The 16,160-nt window shown below is 46.4% G+C and overlaps 1 protein-coding gene across 1 annotated transcript in view; it reads right to left on the bottom strand.

The window, feature by feature from the left end:
- Positions 1-16,160, bottom strand: part of LOC142883463 (ryanodine receptor 3) — a 100,953-nt gene that overhangs the window by 65,422 nt on the left and 19,371 nt on the right. Inside the window, exons 2-6 of the mRNA XM_076018364.1 lie at positions 12,694-12,813; positions 6,710-6,814; positions 2,136-2,210; positions 1,360-1,438; positions 806-918 (exon numbers count right to left, since the gene is read on the bottom strand). Coding sequence (XP_075874479.1) covers positions 806-918; positions 1,360-1,438; positions 2,136-2,210; positions 6,710-6,814; positions 12,694-12,813 — 492 coding nt within the window. The remainder of the gene's footprint in view (positions 1-805; positions 919-1,359; positions 1,439-2,135; positions 2,211-6,709; positions 6,815-12,693; positions 12,814-16,160) is intronic.

Here is a 16,160-nt window from a genome sequence, read left to right as displayed (position 1 = left end):
GGGAGCTGCTGGAGCCTGTCCCGCAGTTCTGCCTTGGACAGGCCGACCATTCATCCCACGGCCAACACAGCCCGGCTCACATTTACGTCTACAGACAATTCAAAGTCGTCAAACGACCTGATGTGCATGCATGTCGGCTGTTGGAGGGAGTCGTAGCGCCCACACAGAGAACCCACTTAGCCACAGGGAGGACACGCAAGCTGCACACAGGAAGGTCCCAGGTCAGAATTGAAGCCACAAGAGTTTTACAGTGTCAGCAAATCCTCCATTGGCATAAAACAGGTTTGTTTTTTTTTAATGATAAAAATGCATCTAATGCATCGGTAAGTAGGACTGTACCGTCGATTTTATGGTGTTATGCGCATAAAATGGTCTCTGTGTGGATACAGAACAATCTTCTGCGGAAAGTAAGCCTAAGCAAAGTAGAGTGAAGGGAAGTGGAAAGTACAGTTACCATGGGCCCATGAGTGCAGACTAACTGCACTTTGCCTGCTTACGTAAAATCATTAGCATTCTAGCGAGTTTTCAAATCGGATGTTTGGACGTATTTTTTGGTCTTCCTGTGTCAGGAAATGAATATAGAGCAAAAGGTAACAGACGGACAAGAACCTTTGGCAGACCGTGCCCTGACCTACTTTTTTTTTTAGCACATATTGCAACAGCAAAAGTTAAATGGACATTTGAATACCAGTGACACTTTCATCAAGCCTTTTGCTTGTCTTTGAGAGAGAAGCACTTGTTACTGAGGTACTATCACACCTAGTGATTTTGCTCAAGGCTTGGATAGCATGGCTAACAAGCTTACGAGGTATCGCTCAGAGGACAAGCTGACGAGGATGAGGTCATCGCCAATCCGCACTTTCTCTCCTTCCGATCTCTGTTTGGAGGCCGGATGGATGGTCCACCAACAGGCCTCACCTGCAGTGACACACACACAAACGCACATACACACTTGTAAACTACGATATCATACCCCATAACTGTTATTGCATGGAGGTGGCATTCGACGGAAAATGAACGGTGCGTCTGCTGAACGATCCGAGGAACCGACGATGCTAAATAAATCCTGCTATCAGACAAACTCAACTAATCAAATATGCAGCAGAGATTTAATTGGCACTACATCGACAGCTCTCCGCGGGGAGCGCCACGCTGGAAAAAAAAACACACACACACACACACACACACTCTCATTAACAAATATGGCGCGTCGAGAGAGAGAGAAGAGGAAGAGATCTTGAAGGCAGCACAGCGGAGAGAGAAGAGATGAGCGGAGAGATCAGAGGCCGACAAAAGGGACAGGGAGGACAAAAAGAGGAGGATGATGCAAATGCTTAGGAGAAGTGGGCGTCCCATTACCTGTGGAATCCTCCTGCAGCCCGACATCAAAGGAGAGCTTATCCGTCTGCGACCTTGAAGTCTTCAAACAGGCCAGGTACTGTGTGGTGAGCGACACAAGAGGGACACCTGTCACACACTCCACCCCGCCGAGGCGGCTGGACGCCTGTGATGTTTAAGCCCCGCTGATCGGGGGCTGAGGCGGCAGCGACACCAGTTGCACTGGCCTCCGTCTTTATGCGGAGCCATTCTTTAGAAAGTTTTTCGTCAAAAAACGCTTCCATCGAGCGGTTGTAGCTGATGAACGCACAGAATTTTGTCAGTAAGTCTTTGCAAAGAAAACTTCCCATAATATGGCTGTGTAAGAAAAAAAAAAAAACCAATGTGATTGCCCCGAAAATAGGATCAGAACGTAAGAGTGAGAAATCTAGAGGCGGTGTATTCATCTCCTGTTGCTTCAGTGGGTATTAGCTATGATTAAACCTATTTGTTACAGCTGTAATATTACTTCAATGTCAGCTTTATCACAAATTCTAAGGAGAAAGTGTTTCCACCACGCAGATTGCAGATTTTCTACAAAATAATTCTTCTTCTTTTTTTTTTTTCTGAGAGAAAATGTGGCTTAGAGGCGCAATTCTCGGGGTGATGGAAACGCAGCTATTGAAACTGTACGTAGAACTGCAGATTTGTAGAGGATTCGATTCTTTTAAGAGCTATAAGTCTCTTCTAAGAGTCGATGAGCTGACGAGAAGCCTGGTGAACGGCTGCAGTCCCGCGCCGCCGCCGCCGCCTCTTACCATGGAGCTGAAAGAATGCCGCAGGAGGATGGCGTGTCCGTACAGCAGGGTCTTGTGTCCGCCGCTCTGCGCCGCCTGCAGGGGGAGCACAGGACGGGCGACAGTTACAACATGTTGACGCCGGCGCCCCCGAACACACGCCGGTCCCGGAGGTCGTTCTGCAACCACTTTCAATCTGTTTCCGACCTCTGGTATCGAGCGTCGACCTCAGGGCCTCCGCTCTGGCAGGGATGACCCCTGGCTTGAGGGTGAAGGGGGGCACACATCTCCTGGGGGGGGGGGGGGGGGGTTGGCTTTGCCAGCCCCAACTTGTCTATAAGGTCATGCAATCAACCTTTGCCACAGAAGACTTTTTTTCTGTACAGTATCCGCAAGCGAGTAGGATACGGGGTCATCCTCCCAGAGGAGGATGGGGAGGATGCAACTCTGCTCTACTGTAAAGTCTCCAATGTAACGTCAACACCAGCGACTGCGGGACTAGTGGGAGTGGGTGGAGATGCAGGAGGGGGGAACTGATGACAACTCTACTGGTGGAGAGGCAGACGGGGGTAAGGGAGCGCGTCGGGTGTTGATTCTTGTTGATTTTTCGTCGTTGTTTTTTTTCCAAACTCACCTTCCGTATGAGCCTCTAGGAAGCATTAAGGTAAGAGAGAGGGTCATTATTCAGAAAGGAGCAGTCACTCATCCGAGCCTCGCCGCTCACACCTGCCTTGGAACAGGTGAACCAAATCCTCGGGGCGCGTGTGTTCGTCAAAAAGACATTATTTGTCCAGTGGGGGAGGGGAGAGGCAACCGAGCGGAGCATTCTTTGGCATTTCACACGGCAATGCCACTGGTGCCGGACCCAGACGACGGCCTCAACCATCAAACGTGGACTTAAAGGTCCAGCGTGTAAAATTTGGCTTGATTTATGATTTTTTTTTTTTTTTTATACCGTTAAAAGCTTAACATGCTCCCCATAAATACATTAACAAAAGCGTAAACTCGCAGTACAATAAAAGTAATTTGGTTTTCCTACCCTTAGAACGGTTCTCATATATATAGCTATACACATAGAGCAAGGGTCTTGCTCCTAGTTAGCTCCCATCTTGCGGTATTTAAGAACAGTGGCCTAAATACAAAAGCGCGCTGTCAAGGCAGGCTTCCTTAAATACAGGCGAGGCGATCATTTTCTCCGAGACGCCCCTGCGTTGTCGCCACTCGCGGGCCTCCTCTCAGGTACTGGGCTCAATGCGCCTCGCCACATCCAGATGTAATCACCACCGTCCAATGAACTCCACCTGCCCTCCGTCGCGCCTCACACCTCGACTAAAGCTGAGCCCCCCCGCCTCGCAGGGACAGAGAGAGCGGGCCGATGGAAACTGTGGCTCAGAGGCGCCGGGAAAAATAATCTTCTAAAGCGGCCGCGTCCTGCTCGCTCGCAAACATCCAATAAGTAAATAGAGAGAGAGGGAGAAGGAAGGGCCGTGCACTTTATCGACTGTCCAGCTGCTGACCCTTTGTGACATTCTCTTCCTGAATTAAAAGGCGTGACATTTAGCGGGACACAGCAAACCTCCCCACCCGCCACCGCCACCACCACCCGGTGCGAGACCTGCAGCTCCTTTGGCAGGTGTGCGCTTGTTTTGCCAAGATAAAGTGAAACGCTGAAGCTTCCTTTTGTGGAACGGCGAGAAAATTCGCAGTCAGACCGTCACAATTCCTGGATACGGGGCTACATACCCACCCTGCCTCCATCGTGCTACCGATTTGCTCCCAGCCGCCGACTATTGATAAGCCCATCTGTTCAAAGACGCATTGATTTTGCGAGCCTGGGCTGAGACATGTTTACCACCACCACCCCCACCACCCCCACCACCCTCCTCTTTAATGACGCTTCCTCCAGTGGCATTTCGGTGCAGGCAAAGAATGACGGAGGGGGTGGCGGGGGACAGATAAATGTGAGGAAGAGGAACAGCGACACTAATACAGTAATAGAAAAATAGGAGGTCTGATCCCAGATATCAAAACCTCTTGGCTCCTGAGTGGGAAGTGGTTGAGAAGTAAATCAGATCAACTCGTCTTATGGGGACACATCGATCTCAACATTTTAACCATCCAGCTCAGGTCACGCTTAGATATGCAAGGAAATGTTTGTTTGTTTGTTTGTTTATTTTGTGAACATCTCACTACATTCTTACATTTTAAAGATGTGATTACTGGAATATGGGCTTACAGCACACGCACATCTTTTATCACTTCATAATTTGTACCTTTGAAAAGATTTGTGTCTCCATTATGTTGATCTGACGACTTGAGAAAGGTGTTGATATAGGATCAGTTTTTAACTGGCTCATAATGTCCTGCCACTTAAGAATCATTTAAAGAAAAATGCCCCAAATTATTTGGACCCTCGTCCTTTTGCAGCAGGAAGAGTCCACTGTCACGTTTACGGCATCTACTTCACAGCAGTGTCCCAAATTATTAGAACACTTGACATGAAGGTTTCAGCTGGTTTTATTGATTTGACCATTAAAATGCCCATTAAAGGAATGGAATGTCTGCAAAGTCATTATTATGATGCATAAAGCATTGAATATGGGCCATCATTACAGGGTTTTTGGTAGTTTTCTGTAAAAAAAAAAAAAAAAAAAATGCACATTTAGAAACCAATTGACTTGTGTGATTGTGTTAAAATTGGTTGGTAAATAGGTAACAATAGTTATGGTGATCATGACAACCATCGTAATGTTTCATGAACATTATAAAATTAAATTATGCTTTTCCATTCTGTCAGGCATTTTAATCATTTTGGCCAGCACAGTATGTCAAGAAGTCATGTCAGCAGGGTAGAAATGAAGACCTGTGGGGATTAGAGCCAACATTTGCCATGTTGCATTGAAGTGAGAAGTGGCTGCAGTTGATTCAAAGTCACTAAATCACTTCTCTGCCTCGTAGCAAGCAGCTAATATCATGTAATAGGGAGCAGTCCAGGGTTTGTGTGCGGGATGAGAGGTCATTCTGCACAGCAGTGTGTGAGTAAAACACGTGGCACATCAATATCGTCCCAGTGCCCCAGGGACGAGGCCACTGTCAGTCCATTCGAGAGCTCTGCAGTAGCGAGAGAGAGAGTTTGAGGGCTTCATGAGGCAAGAAACCTTGAAGCAACTCAACACTGAACACTTGCTTCAGCCTGACAAAGGCTCCCCACGGCACAATCTTCTCACTCACTCACTACACAGCCTGTTTACATGCACACAAAAATCCAATAACTGGGCGTAATCGGATAATTGTAATAATCGGATGTGATTACATGCGCTCCATAATGGCGATAATCAAGGAAAATCCTGGTTTTCAGTCCATTATCTTATCTATTTCCAAGTGCATGTGTACACAGTGACATGAGACTCAAACTTCCTGTTATTTTTAAAACATGGTGATGACGACGGTCTGAACGTTGAAAAGCTAACAGACCTGAAAACAATTTTAATAAGCAGGAAATTAGTCTGGTCTTCACTCCAGGCGTTGGTCTGTGATGATGTTCCGCTGCTGCGAGCCGTCTTTGTCTTTTCATTTCTGCTCACATCGCAAACATTTTTATGTTTGCACATGGGCATATTAAAAAAAAAAAAGATGGCATGTATTATATATTATGACACTACTGAGTATATATGCACAAAGACATCTTAGTGCTTGGGAGAGATTTTTAGTGTGTTAATTAGATTTCTCAGAATCCGATAACGGAAATCGCATTATGCTGTCTGTGTTTTATGGGCGTTATGTTTGTGTGCTCCAGAAATCGGATTTTGATTGGATTTTTGTGTGCTTGTGAACCGTCTTACTGTTCACATTTAAAAAGTTCTTCGTCCTTATGATCCCTATGATGGACTTCAGTGGTTGCATCACCTATAGGTGTGCCAAGTGTTCTTCTATTAGACGAGCCACACCAGGACACCGGTGGGGAAGTGGCAGGGCAGTGAAAGGTGTGTTGTCACTAATCCACTACTCATGGCTCATGCATTGGGGAGAGAGCAGCAGGAGAGATGATATGAGCGCTGAACATACCCATCGATCCGGGCCACGCGTCTATTACGTGGGACAGCAAGATTATAAACAGAGTGAGAGATAAAGATGGGAGAAGCACACACTGGTCACAGAGAGGAAAACCATGGGAACGAAGAAAAAGACAAAGTAGAGAGTAGCAATGTGTACCTGTTGGGTGTTTTAATGAGGAATAGAAGTGTTGTGCTGATTTCTATAATGGGAGTAGAAGTGTGTACAGTGTTTGAGCACAAGCCGCAGAAACACCAGTGTTCTCATTAATATCTGGTGTGGACCTCTTTGCACTCAGGGCTCCCGTGTGGCTGCGATTGGCCCGTTTTGCTCATTAATCCTCCTACCAAGGCTGAGCAAGTCGAGGGCGTTCAGGGTTCTGCACGCAGCGTCTTTAAAGCCGAGGCTGGCCAAGCTGGACACACACACGAAGTGGGAAGTGGCCGCGACACGGCTTTGGAACAAGCTACGTCTTGGTTTTCGCTCTGTCTGCCTTTGTGTGCGAGCGTGTGTGTTTGGACTGTGTGCTTAGCATCACTTACCCCCTCGCTGTTCTGCCCGCTCTTCGCCAGCATCTCCTGCAGGGCCCGGACTGACAGAGACTGTTCCAGCACGAAGGTGCAGATGCACAGGTCAGGGGGGACATACTGCAACGGCAGAGACGAGGATGCAATTCAGAAAAAAACTTCTTGTCAAGTCCATAAATTACTACTTTGTCTTTGTCGATGTTTAAAGCTGATAAGGCAACCAGCGAACACACACTCACTGGATACCAGTTGAAACAAGGTCTGTAGCATAGTATCTCTCAAAGCACAACACAGTAGTGGACATGTATCTTTTATATGCATGCACTCACCGGCCACTTTATTAGGTACCTGATACTTGTAACGTTGTCGACCTAACAAAGTGGCCAGTGAGTGTAAAACTGGCCCCTCTGGTCACATCAGAAGTTGGACAGCAATGAACAGTGATGGGATTCTGTTGATAGTTTGCCTTCAAAAATATAACAAGATTTATCTGAACTGGGCTGAATCTAATTAAGTTGCTTATCACCATCAGCAAAAAAGCAAACGTGGCAACACCCCCCAGCTGCAGCGTAGCAACAAGATTTAGGACATAATTCATTTATAAAGCAACAGTGGCCACAAATTAAAACTTCACAGCATAATAGTTTTGCTAATAATCAGCAGTCTGACCATGCAGGTCGGGTTGCTGCAGACATGGATCATTGGACTTTCATCAGCTAGAAGTCAAGTTCACTGCTGAGTTTTTAAGCATTTTCATCGACAGCATCAACTCTATTAAACTTTTATTTAAACATTGCCTCTTATTTTGTTGCAGCAGCACGGTGGTTAATAGTGGTTGAGTTCCTGCATTTATCAGCACATTGTTCTTGTCGACTTATTAAAACAAAGATATATATATACATATATATATATATATATATATATATATATATATATATATATATATATATATATATATATATATACATATATATATATAACCTGCAAGTATAAGTATCTACTTTATATATGGTCAATAGTGTAATACGAGGATATAAGTGTGATATAAGCGTAATTAGCGGAAGTTTGTTCCATTTTGCTGGAACAAACGTTTCTGTTAATCCTGAGGTATTGTTGTTGTGGTTGTTGTGGTTGTTGTTGTCTTTGCTGCTGTTGTGTCATTTTAGTCACTTTCTCCTCGATATCATCATGCATTGCTCCTGCAGCCAACTCTCTGGCCCTGCATCACTGCTCTTTTATATTTAGTATGTTCGTGAACGTTCTGCTCTATAAGCATAATGTCTACATTTAGCCTGGAAAGAAAAAAAAATGAAAGCTGCTCCACAGATCTGCAGGGATATTCTGATTAGATGCCCATAAAGCTTTGCTGACTGTGGCATTTCTTACCACGCTGAGCAAAGTTGGTCTTAATCGAGTGGGCGATTCCCATTAAAAGGTACTTTGGAAACAGATTAAGTGCTCTCGGGTCAGTCTGTGCCCAGAAAAACCATGACGACGATGAACAACAACAACAACAACAACAACAACAACAACAAAAAGTTGCCCATTTGAAACCTAAGGCAGGCCAGAAAAGCAGCTGGAGAAGACGAGGACTTGGTCGGGGGGAGGGATGGGGGGATTCACTGACAGAATGAGAGAAGTGGGAGCGCGGCTTGATGATAAATGATAGCAAGCTCAACACCCTCCCTGTCCTCCTTACTGAGTGTCTCAACTCCAAGCAAACTGGTTCACACGGCCCAATCTAACCTCATTTGCAAACTTCACGCAACCCAGTTTTCAGGGTGAGGAAACAATGGATCTGCAGAGGACTGACTGCCAACACCCAGAAATGACCACCACTGCCGTGCGAGGCCACAGATATCAGGCCGCGGAATCTGAGTCATGCTGAAGTGTTTGTGCTGCGGGCGAGTCCAGCGACGTGCTTCACTGAAAACAAGCGGAGACGAGTTGTGACACACACCAAGCATCAGTCGGAAGCCAAAAACAGTTGACAGTTCGAGAATATAAACTCTGAAAAAAGATTCATATTTAAAAAGAAAAATCGCTGTAAGCCTGCAGTTGTCTGCAATATAGAAATACAATGTGAAAAAATAATGTAGCCCACATTACTTTAAGGTCTGACAGAACTTTCTTAACTTTATATACCAGTAAAACGCTGCTTGCATGCCGAGATCAATTCCCAGGAAAGTCATTGTATCCTCAAGGGGGCGCTCTTTAAGCGTCTATGCCCAGATAGATGCACATGTTGTGTCAGGGCGGGCAGGTGAATCCATTCGCTGTGGCGAGGAGGAAACTGGACGCTGGGCAGCGATCAAACGGTTCGCTAAATGTTTAAAAGGCAGGTTTAGCAGAATGTCTGTTAAAAGTACATGTCAGTGTTTTTGTTCTCACTGTTTTTTTTTTTTTTTTTTTTTTTTAAGAGAAGAGCTCAGCCAGGTTTGACGCCAAAGCCGGAGTGAGAAAACGTTTTGATGTTGAATTCCCAGAGAAGATCGCAGCATCGCGCCGAGAATCTCAATCACACTGCTAACCTGGTTTGTTGTGTCTCCTCTGTGGCGTTACTGCTATTTACTTTGGGACCTCAAAATAGACTGTGTGCATAATAGAAATAGTTTGCCAAATTTAAAAAAAAAAACAAAACACAAAAAAAAACATGATTTGCATATATTGCTTGTTTAAAAGGATTACAGAAAAAACGTGTAATCGCACAGCTTTAGACAAGCTGTTTGCGTTTCCTTGTTTACCGGCCGCAGATGAGGCTCGTTTCTCTCTACGTTCCAAGTTAAGGCTTATGCACTGCACAATTATACATGCTACATTGTTCTCGTTTAACAGAACAAAACAAAGGACGAAAAAAAAAAGAGGGAACACTCCAACACAGCGATTCATCCTTTACAATGCTTTAATTAATACAGCAAAAGCTGTTTTAGGTCTCGCGATGCCTCTGCACTAATTAGCCCCCTCTAACTGCGGCAACGCTGCGGAAGGAGCGATTATAAAAAGGTCTGGCGGGTGGCAATCCAGGCCCCGCCTTCGTCCCCGCGGGAGAGTAACAGCTGACCTTTGCTCCCTCCGAATGAGGGGCTCTTAACGGTGCACGAGGACGGATGGTGGAGGCTGGTCTTCGGGGAGAGACGGGCAGTGAAATTAAGGTCTAGAGGACCTGCAATTGGATGATTAGTGTCCAGCAGTGTCAGGATGTCCTTTCACAAGGCTCGGCAGTGGGAGGAAGGCGCCACGGCTGCGCCTCGGCCTGGTTTTCAACTCTGGTTTGGCACCAATTGCATAACCTGGAAAAGGGACGTGTCCTGACAGTGGGCAAGAATAGATTGCGCCTCTATTTCGGTCTCGGGGTCTTCGGGGTAAAGGGGCAGAAAGGGTTAAACTGATTGCCTTTGAGGAGGTGACCTCGCACACCTCCATTTCTTTTCATGGTGCATGTGGCAGCTGCTAAAGCTGTCCGAGGAAGGGGTGAAAGAGGAACTGAGACGGGCAAAAATATCAGGTTGACTGATATTCTGATATTCACAAATGACTCAAAATTTGGTGTGTCCATAAAGCATTCGCAGCATCACTGGAAACAACTCCTCATGTCTTATTTACAGTTGTGTCTTTTGCAATGTTTTTTCTGGAAACAAGTTGCTTGGATGTTTCCATTACGAGTGACGAAACATTGCCGTTAGCACCATCAGATCTGTCTGGACGGATGAGGAGACCAACGTGCTCCATGGACTAAAGCAGGAGGAGTCACCAACCTTTTTGGCACTGAGAGCTACTTCATGGGTCCTGAGCCGTATGAAGGGCTACCCGTTTGCTAGACTCTCCTGAAATAACAAACTCTCCGAGTTAAATATGATTATTAATGATACTCATCTATGTGAAGACACTTATCAAGTTAATGAGTTCTCAATAATTGTCAGCAATGACTTAACAAGGTTGGATAAAACTGAATTTTAGACACAGCTCAACGGCCTGTGGGCAACTAATGTGGTCCTCGGGGGCTACCTGGCGCCCGCGGGCACCACGTTGGTGACCCCTGGACTAAAGCCTCATGGTGCAAGTTTGCTGTTAACTCACATCAAATTACTTCACGGAAGCTTTTTCGTTTGTGCATTTTGAAAAGTTTGCTTTAAATTCGCTCGACACTATATGGAAATGCACTGACAGACTCGGGGCGTTTGTGAGCCTACATCGACCCTGCCAGTGGATACAATATTGGGTCCTTGACCAACAGCACATACATCGTCATAGATCACAATCAACCAGTTTCTCACGGCCTGATTGATGTCGCCTTTTAAACGCTGCACACTTTGAGTGAGCCGCATCCTGTCGTTCCGATCCTGTGAGCCATTACCACTCGGGTCCAGCGAGGGAAGGGGACGAACTCTTTTCCAATGCCTGGCCCTGCTTCTAAATTGGCACCTTGTATCGCTCCAGTGTTGATCCCAGAGGTTGGGTGATGCCTTTTCATAAAAACGGCAGGCAATGAAGACAAAGTGCAAGACAGGGAGAGCATCCATCACACCTGTCGGGAGTAATTACCATCCAATATAGGGTGAGAGTCTGGCCTCCCCTCTGTGCACAATAGCCCTCCCCCTCCTTTACAGCGTGCAAGGCTGTTGAAGGCAGGAGAATGAAATTCAATGCCAGAAGCAAAGGAATCTGTTATGGGCTCCTTGGGTTGTCTCTGTTCCACCGGACGCATTGTTCTAGCATTGCTCGGGGTAAATTAATCTAGAACATCGCTAATGGATCATGATTAAAAGACAATCGATGTCTTTGCTGTAGGAAAATCTGAAGCGAAACGCAGAGCAGCAGAACAACAGAGACCTGTGAAACGTGAGAGCATCCTGGGATTGTTTTATCTCTTCCCAGCAGTCAGTCATCGTTCTCCAGTTACTGCAAACACTGTTGAGTTACTCGCTGAAGAGGATTTCCCATGTGCTGAGCAGTTTTAATCATTTGTAAATTTTAAAAAAAATGCACTTAAAAGTGACATTTTGAAAGTGTGAATGAAGTGAATTGTGCTAATGTACCAAACCTTAGCAAGTTGTTGTACTGAATTCTAACGCTACTGAGCAGGACTTCAACTTAACTGTTTTCCTTTAATCCTCTGGATTTATTTTGCCGAGTAATGTCAGTAGCAGCAGCAGCAGCAGCAGCAGCAGCAGCAGTTGTTACTAGCAATTTTAACCAGGTACTACAATTTGGGCATTTTGATGCAAATGTTAGCCGCACATGGCCACACCATGGGCAGCAGTATCGAGCTAAACTGCAACTAAAACTGACTTAAGTACCATCCTCTTTTCTGCTTTTAAAGTAAAAAAACATCCAGTCAGGTTCTTACAACGCTGCTGCCACATCAATGCTAACTTCTTGAGCACTATTATTATTTTCATATATAATTTATTTCAATTTGTGGTGGCTCGCTCGCATCAGTTTGGAACTGTCGCTTCTAACTTCTGTTACAACTTCATTCATAAAAGTAGCTGGATCCCTTTAAGGGCAGTTTAAAATGCTTTTTGTTGACGTTGGGAAGGGGGATGAGCGATGCAAAGATCAGACCTCTAAGGCTCCCTGCAGCAGAGCTCAGGAAACAATCCACAAAACACACCCAGAAGTGTAATTTCAGGAAATGATCACCAGGGCAGCAGGCCCACAAAGATGAAACCAATCATGTGCGCGACTTTGTTGAAACACAGAGCTGCGTTCCCAGCGAGCCTTGGACTCGCCGAGCTTCCGCTGGCCCCGAACCAGGATGAATTAAACGGACGCCGGGTTTCGGCAGAGTTCTCCGTCTTGCAGAGCGCATCTTTTTTTCCCTGTTCGCTTTTCCCAAAACTGCAGAACACATTAGTGTCCACATTTAGAGGAAACAAACAGCTTGATCGAGGAGCCGCTAGAAAGGAGACATCCCGCAGCAGGCAGACATGTGTGTGTGTGTGTGTGTGTGTCTCTCTCTCTCTGTTCAGATCAGCAGTGGAGTGACTTGGCCTTACCTTCGCCTCAGACGTGGGCTCCAGGTAACACAGGCGGTTGCCCAGCCCCTCGGCAGCCAGGCAGAACTTGCGATTCTCCTTCTGGATGCAGGCCACGCACTGAAGCACCACTTCATCATCCTGTCAAGACAAAACACACCTCAGTCTGTGCGCCTGCAAGCGTGGACACGCGGTCAGCGTGTGCGTGATGTTCACGGAGGGCCACAACTCATCTGTAACGCGGAGCACGACCACCTGGAAGAAGTGAGAATGTGTGACATTTTTCCACTCAGACGTGATAAATACGCAAAAGCGTCGGTTTCCTCCGGACTGACGGCATTTAGTATTACATTTCTACAGGTTGTTCTTATTTCAGCTCTTCGCGTGAATAAATTGCATTTGCATGTCTTTCAGTTGGGCTGCGAGCGCGCTTCAACAGTGGGACGGAGCGCCGCAGGGTTGCGCTGCAGTCGTGCAGCTGTTGAACGCTCCCTTGATTAACATTCAGAGTCCCTCTCGGAGATGTGAAGGTGTGAAGTGCACTCGGCTCCTCGCCGGATCACTTGAAGTAGTGATTGACATTGAAAGTTAAGCTGGTTTTCGGCTTGTTTTGTATTCAGGTGTTGCACAGGTTGCTTAAAGAAAGAAAGAAAGAAAGAAAGAAAGAAAGAAAGAAAGAAAGAAAGAGAGGGTATGAGCTGTGAGAAATGAAGGGCACAGCCTATGCTTTTTTCCTGCCACTTAAAGGAAATTAATTTCAAAGAAGCCTAATATCAAAGGCCGCTGTGTAATTTTTCATAGTAGAGGTCAATGCTTGTCTTCAAGTTTTTGTTGTTGGTGATACTTTAATCAGGTCATTTTAAATGAAAATGAAAGTCTAATAATCATCTCAAATACTGCACAAAAAACCCCAACCAGTCCAGAGAGAGAGTTTTATTTTGTTTGTTTGTTTCCAAAAGCTCCACATTTCTCTCTGTTTGCGCAATCCTCGATTGGCTTTTGCTTTGTTTCCGTTCAGCCAATTAGTGCGTTTCCCTTCTCAAAGCGATGATCAAACAAGGTGCATCCATAAGTGAGCCCTTTAAGTCAAACCAGTCTCTTTTCCCCTTGATTCCTACTAAAGAGAAATGATTTCAACCCAATTTAACTGAAAAAAAAAGAACAAAGAATCTTGGAAAATCAGCACATTAAAGTATGTGAAGGAGGCATTTAAGTCCGCCAGTGTTGGTCATACTGCAAGATAGCAAAACAAAAGGGAAGAAACACAGAAGACAGTCAGGACCAGTCAATATCCACTGACCCTCTGGGTGTCAGTGCACGTGACACCACTGTGCTGGAAAAGAGGTGCGAGCCGGTGAGTGTGCACAGGTGTCACGCTAACATCACACAGCCGCTGGACGACGCCGCCGACTGCTGAGAAACCGTCGAGCCCGCGAACCCGACTGGCTGTTTGGTAGCGTTTCCACTGACAACCTAACAACAACCAACCTGTGCCGCATACAAATGGGCACAACGACTGTTGAAGAGAAGGCGTGACGGCGCAAAACAGCCATCAGCAGCCGGGCGCTGCCTGCAGGGCGTCTCTCTTCCGCGCCGTCGGCGCCCTTTTCGCCCTTTTGGCCTCGCGGTCTCTTGCAGCGAGTGGCAGCAGCGGAGAGCAATTTCCCCCCCAAAAAAAAACATTCTTGTTTGGGAATCGGGCCCCGAAAACAAACATCCCACGGGAATGTTTGTGCTGCTGCTGCTGCGTTCGCCGGCTCCATAAACGCTGAACTGGACTGTTGGTTCCTCCTCATGATAGCGGAGCGAGCGGAAATCTGCTGATACAAGGAAGTCTGGGAAGAGACGGTGGTTGGGGTTGCTGGGGGTTTTGGAGGGTGGGAGAGGGGTTGGGGGGATGGGGGGGGGGGTTCTTCTGCACAATGGTTGCCTGCATTATTCAACGCGAGGGGCCGGCTAGCGGAGATACGGACGAAGCTCTCGGAACGATTTTTTTGGTTGCGCGCTGCTCGGCGATGGGTGCGTCATCGGGGCCCTCGGGGCTCTTCTAAATACGGGCACCACACTTGATGACGTCCTCGGCCGCTGTGCATGTATGTGCAGCAGGAGGCAAGACGTTCTCATGTAAAGCACGGCGCTAGCTTCTAATATAGAAACATCCTCAGGGGGTTTTACAGCGTGGCAACGCTGCAGTTTTTTTTTGTTGATGTTGTTGTTGGGTTTTTTTTTTTCCCCCCCGGATCTCATGTCTTGTTACATAATAATCAGTGAACAACAGCAGATGTACGACAACACAGTGCACGCCGATGCGAAAAATGCCGGCGGGGCCGCGGCCGCTTTTCGTGCAGGATCAATATGAAAAATGCAGATCCGGGAGCGAATTTAAAAACCCTGCGAGGGAAATCAGCACATGGCTGCGTTCAAACGTGGAACCGCTCTCCCCGTTCGGCGCACGCTTGATTTGGGCCGCGTGAGGACAGCATCGATCCACCGTTTCCCGCCAACGGTCTGACCCACTGGACTGGACCTTCTCCTTTTTTTTTCCCCCTTCCCTCTCGTCTCACGCTGAGTCCCAATTAGGCATCTGATTCTGTCTGTCCGTCCGTCTCCTTCTCCATCCGTCACCCGCCAGTCAGCCCCTATCGTGGTTGCAGCTACCATCAATCAATCATAAAGCCCTGCGCTAATTGATGTCAGCAGCCAGACTGAAAGAAGATGCTCCTCCGAAAACCGAGACTGGGTCTGACAAAAAATAGTTTTATGCTGTGTGAAGTATTAAAGCGTTTGGATTTACTGCGTGTAACCGTCCGGTGAAGAGCCCAGAGAGCCCAGAGAAAGTGTTTCCAGAGGGAATGCGAAAACATAAGTGTGACTGGATAAGCTGGTGCATTCAATTGCACCGATCAGATCTGTCATTCCCAGTGAAGCCCTGTGGGGCTCTTCAGCATCTTCATTCGTGTTTTGTTTTTTTAATGCTTCTGACGCATCCAAGTGAATCAATGCGATCTGTTATTTTAGTGTAGCCAGGGTTCAACCAAGACATGTTTTCCAAAATACTTAGTATTTATTTGTTTTGTTTTTTTGCCGCCAAATTGTAATGAATAATAATACATTTTATTTATAAAGCACTTTTTTTTTTATTATGAAATCTCAAAGTGCTACAGATACAACCAAAACAAAGAAAAAGAACTGTGTGAATCAACACAATTAAAACTTAATCAGAACTCAGAGGCGGCGAAGTGGCAAACAAACAAACGCCAGCGTGCTCTCCTCTCATTTATCTTTAACATTTCAAAGCCTTTCTAAATAAGAACCTCTTCAGGCTTCAGTTTTAAAAGACTCCACATTCCGTTAACCCTCAGTTGGGCGGGGAGACTGTTCCACAGGGGTGGTGCGGCTGAGCTAAAGGCTCAGTCCCTCCATGGTGGAGAGTTTGGTTTTTTCGTGACTGGGAGGAGCAGGCTGCCTGTGGATCTGAGGGAGCGGGT

Source organism: Nelusetta ayraudi, unplaced genomic scaffold (assembly GCF_046127955.1).
Source record: "Nelusetta ayraudi isolate G7.1 ecotype Tasmania unplaced genomic scaffold, CSIRO-AGI_Nayr_v1 ptg000007l, whole genome shotgun sequence".
Lineage (NCBI taxonomy): Eukaryota > Metazoa > Chordata > Actinopteri > Tetraodontiformes > Monacanthidae > Nelusetta > Nelusetta ayraudi.
Note: the sequence above shows the minus strand (reverse complement) of the source record. Positions and strands in the feature narration are given on the sequence as shown.